Source organism: Pteropus vampyrus, unplaced genomic scaffold (assembly GCF_000151845.1).
Source record: "Pteropus vampyrus isolate Shadow unplaced genomic scaffold, Pvam_2.0 Scaffold32, whole genome shotgun sequence".
Lineage (NCBI taxonomy): Eukaryota > Metazoa > Chordata > Mammalia > Chiroptera > Pteropodidae > Pteropus > Pteropus vampyrus.
Window position 1 is genome coordinate 10,986,863 of NW_011888813.1, and position 3,913 is coordinate 10,990,775.

Here is a 3,913-nt window from a genome sequence, read left to right on the forward strand (position 1 = left end):
TCTTATAGCTAATTCACTTACAAACAAATTTTTAAACAAAAGGATGAAGGAATCGAAGAAAAGAAAAATGGTTAAGTCTGGCTTACAAATAGCTTTGTCACTGATTGCTATATAATGCTGGGGTTCTTCTAATAAATGGAATGAGAATCCCAAAGACCAACAGTGATGGCTGACATGAGAGCATTTTCCTACTTAAAATGTCACCTACTAGTGCACAGATATTTGCTGAAAGCGTGAAAAGTAGTGAGTTATCTCTTTTAAATTGGTAAATGAGACTTGCTCATCTGGTTCTTTTTCGGGGGAAAAAAATCTGCCCTTGCACTTCTACTCATCCTTGAATTTTCCTGAAGTGTCCCTCCCACTCCTTAACCTATAAATAAGGACGTCAACTCCCATACTTCTCTCCTGAGTAGACGCGGGCTTTCCGAGTGAGGGTGTAGGTTTTTGTGTTTGCTCCTTTCCGGAGAGGGTCGTCCAGAGGTGATTGGCATGGCGGGTCCTCCAGAGGGTTCCAGTAGCTCTGTTCACACATACCCCGCAACAAGATCTCCGCCAACTGCCTCGCTATTGTCTGGGAACACAAAGGAGCAAAGGCATAGCCATGAATCTATTTCGCATCATTCATTCATTTATTAATTCACTCATTCACTCATTTAATAAATATTTCTCGGTCATCACTTTGTGCTAGGCATTATTCCAAAACTCATAATTAAAAATTTATGATGAAATTCTATCAATTGACGACATAAAAGAAGACACGATGCACTAAGATATTTGAACCTTTTTTTTTTTTAAACAAGTTCATGACCTGCATTTGCCACCTGCCTCTGGTGTACGCTGGAACATTAAACATGTTTTATACCCGAAACAATTGAAACTTTCGGTTAAGCTCTTTTCTAAAGCCCTTATAAATAATAGGTGAACCGCAGATATTTTCATCACCTCCCAAGTGATGCCTGCTAAAGCCCAAACTTGGCAAAAAGCCAGTACTCAACCTAGATGATGTTATCCCTGAAAAAAATCTCTTCACTGACGATATCCACTACAGATTTTTGAGAACGTCTTCCTTCTTAGAGTGCCAGGGACCAGTCCCACAAGGCCCCACTCTGGCACTCAGCGCCTCAAAGTCCCTACTGGTCTTATGAAATAGAGAAGGCAAAGTGGGGACTATGGCTACTGATGAAGAAAGACATTTTTTTCAAAGCTGGACAGGCATCTCTTTTCTCACTGTGAAAACCCAGACATAGCTGGACCTCGTCCTCCTCAGTTAGATGCAGGTCACTATGCTTTTCCCAAACTCCCCGCAACAACACTGCCTGGACCCACACCACGTCTGATGTGTGGAGGAGGGCTATTTTGTTGACTGATGCATATCAGTTCATTTACCTCATAATCTTTCAGTGACAAAGAAGAGGACAGGTTAAAAAAGAAGAAGGAAAAAGAAAAAAAATCTCTCTGAAAACAAAGAAGTACCGCACTTCAGGCAACCTACCCCATGGTCAGCCAGAGGTGGCAAAATAAAATTTCAACCAGTAGGTTTTTCCACAAGGTTTTAGCATTCTTTGCAAGATGCAAAGAACGCTGATCTTCCCTGAGAAGGAGCCTTTTTAAACAGATATGTTCCAGAGGAGAACTTAGCCAGGCTTTCATCCATGTGAAATCTCTTAAAACACCACAAGGAAACTTCGATGCAGCCAAATCACTATCTTAGTGGTTTCTGATAATCACTGGGTAAAGGCAAATTTTCTTGATTACTCTCAAGTAAGACCCAATGGCTTTAAATGTCTACATAAATGTGAGATTAAATCAATCCTATCATCCCCAACTGAGCTATCTGTAAAGATCTCATAAGAACACAATTTCCAGGACCTAAACGGTTCCTGAACTGTTTTCTTAAACCTTCCTTTATAGTTTCATTTTGATCTCACCGCAGTCATAGAAGCTAATGACTTCTGCTGGAGGCATCGACGAGCAAAAATTGCCTCCACTTATAATAGCTGAGAAAAAAAAAATGTTAAAGCAAAAAAAGAATGAACGAGGAACTTCATTTTCTGGGTAATACCTGCCATGGAAAAATTCTAAAATTATAAAAATTTCTGCCTTAAACAGTTTGCCCGTCCACTACTAGACTATTCATGCTAGATCTCACTTTTCCTCAGGGTATTCACCTTCCAGAGAGACTTTTAAAATGAGGTTTTGATGTGACTGCATATTATAAAGTTGTCACCTCATCAGTGCCGTCCTGATTAGAAAGGATATTTGGTTGTGTTCATTGAAAGCTCAAATGAAGTTTAGAAAAGAAGATTAAATATGAGAAATTATCAACAAGATCACCAAAATCCATCATACCTTTATTTTTTATACTAAAGTTTTATTTAGCTTGCAGTTTAAATGCTTAAAAACTGTTGGTAACTATCAAATGAATTCAGAATTAAAGGAAGAAAGGGAGGGAAGTAGGCCTGCAAGAAGATTCGAACTTTTACGTACAAACTTGGTCCTGAAATGCACCTCTTTGCACGTATTTTTTAAATTGTGGTAAAATCCACAGAACATAAAGTTCACCGTTTTAACCATTTAAAGTGTGGAATCCAATGGCGTCTAGTACATTCACAATGTCGTACAACCATCAGTACTATCTAGTTCCAGGACACCTGCATTACCCAGAAGGAAGCCCCATGTTCTCTTGAGTAGTCATGCCCCATGCCCGCTCCTCCCAGACCTGGGAAACACTACTCTACTTTCCGTCCATATAGATTTGTCTACTTTGGGTAAGTCATATAAATGGAATCATATAATGTGTGGCCTTTTCGTGTTTGGCTTCTTTCACTTAGCAAAATGCTTTCCAGTTTCATCCATGCTGTAGCATGTATCAGAACTTCATTCCTTTTGATGGCTGAATGATATTCCGTTGTATGGCTAGACCACATTTTGCTTATCCAGTCATCAGTTGATAGACATTTGGGCTGTTTCCATCTTTTGGCTATTGTGAATAGGGTTGCTATGAACATTCATATACAAGTTTTTGTTTGAATGTTTGAACACCTGCTTTCCATTCTTCGGAGTATTTGTCTAGGCGAGGGGTTGCTATACATGTACTTTTAAATCCTTCTCTGCTATGGGCTCATGCCAGACTGAGTTTTACAAAGCAAATTTTCCATCTCATAGGCATATCGCAAATTTGCAATTAACGGCTAATCTAAAAAGAGTCCTATAGTTATTAAGGCTGCTGGAGACACTGTCTTGTGAATGCCATTAGCTGGAGAAGCTTTCTGATGTCTAGTAATAACCAAGATACCAGTACATAAGGCCCAGGAAATGCTTCTCAACTAGGGGGGACGAAGAATCACCGTAGAAACTAGAACATCGGACTCACGGGTCCTGCCCCAGACCTCCTCAGCTGGCGTTTCCGAGCCGGGCCTTGGGATGTGCATTTGTTCACGGTTCCTCCGTGAATTCTGACGCATACCTTCGGTTAAGCACTCAAAGAATCAGAAACAGTTTAACTTAGGTCATTCGAGCATCATCAGCCAAGACTAAAGGTCTACTTGCACCTCAAGCACAGCATACAGTGGGAAGTGACTCCCCTCGTGTTGACACTGACCAATGAACAGCTGAAATGTCCAGGGGGCAGTGCTAGTCTACTCGGACTTTCTTCAGGAGCCTTTCACTGTACTTCTCAAAAAAATAAAAATAAAAAAGGTTGAAGAAATCTCTTCCTTCCTAACCTCTCTCTATTTAGAATCCTATCTCTCAAGATTTTAATAAGTTCGAATACGTTGGTTTAAAAATCATAAATCTTATAATGGAAGATATTCTCTAATTCTGAAAAATAATGTTGAAGTAAGCGGTGGGCAGATTCCAACAATTTCCTTTTAATAAGGAATAATCATTCATTTCTTTAATGGATCAATAT

At 39.7% G+C, this 3,913-nt stretch overlaps 1 protein-coding gene across 6 annotated transcripts in view; it reads right to left on the minus strand.

The window, feature by feature from the left end:
- TTC7B (tetratricopeptide repeat domain 7B) overlaps positions 1-3,913 on the minus strand; it is a 223,778-nt gene that overhangs the window by 146,856 nt on the left and 73,009 nt on the right. For all 6 annotated transcript variants that reach the window (XM_011357140.1, XM_023528861.1, XM_011357138.2 and 3 more), the window contains one exon: positions 399-571. In XM_011357140.1, the coding sequence (XP_011355442.1) occupies positions 399-571 (173 nt within the window). The remainder of the gene's footprint in view (positions 1-398; positions 572-3,913) is intronic.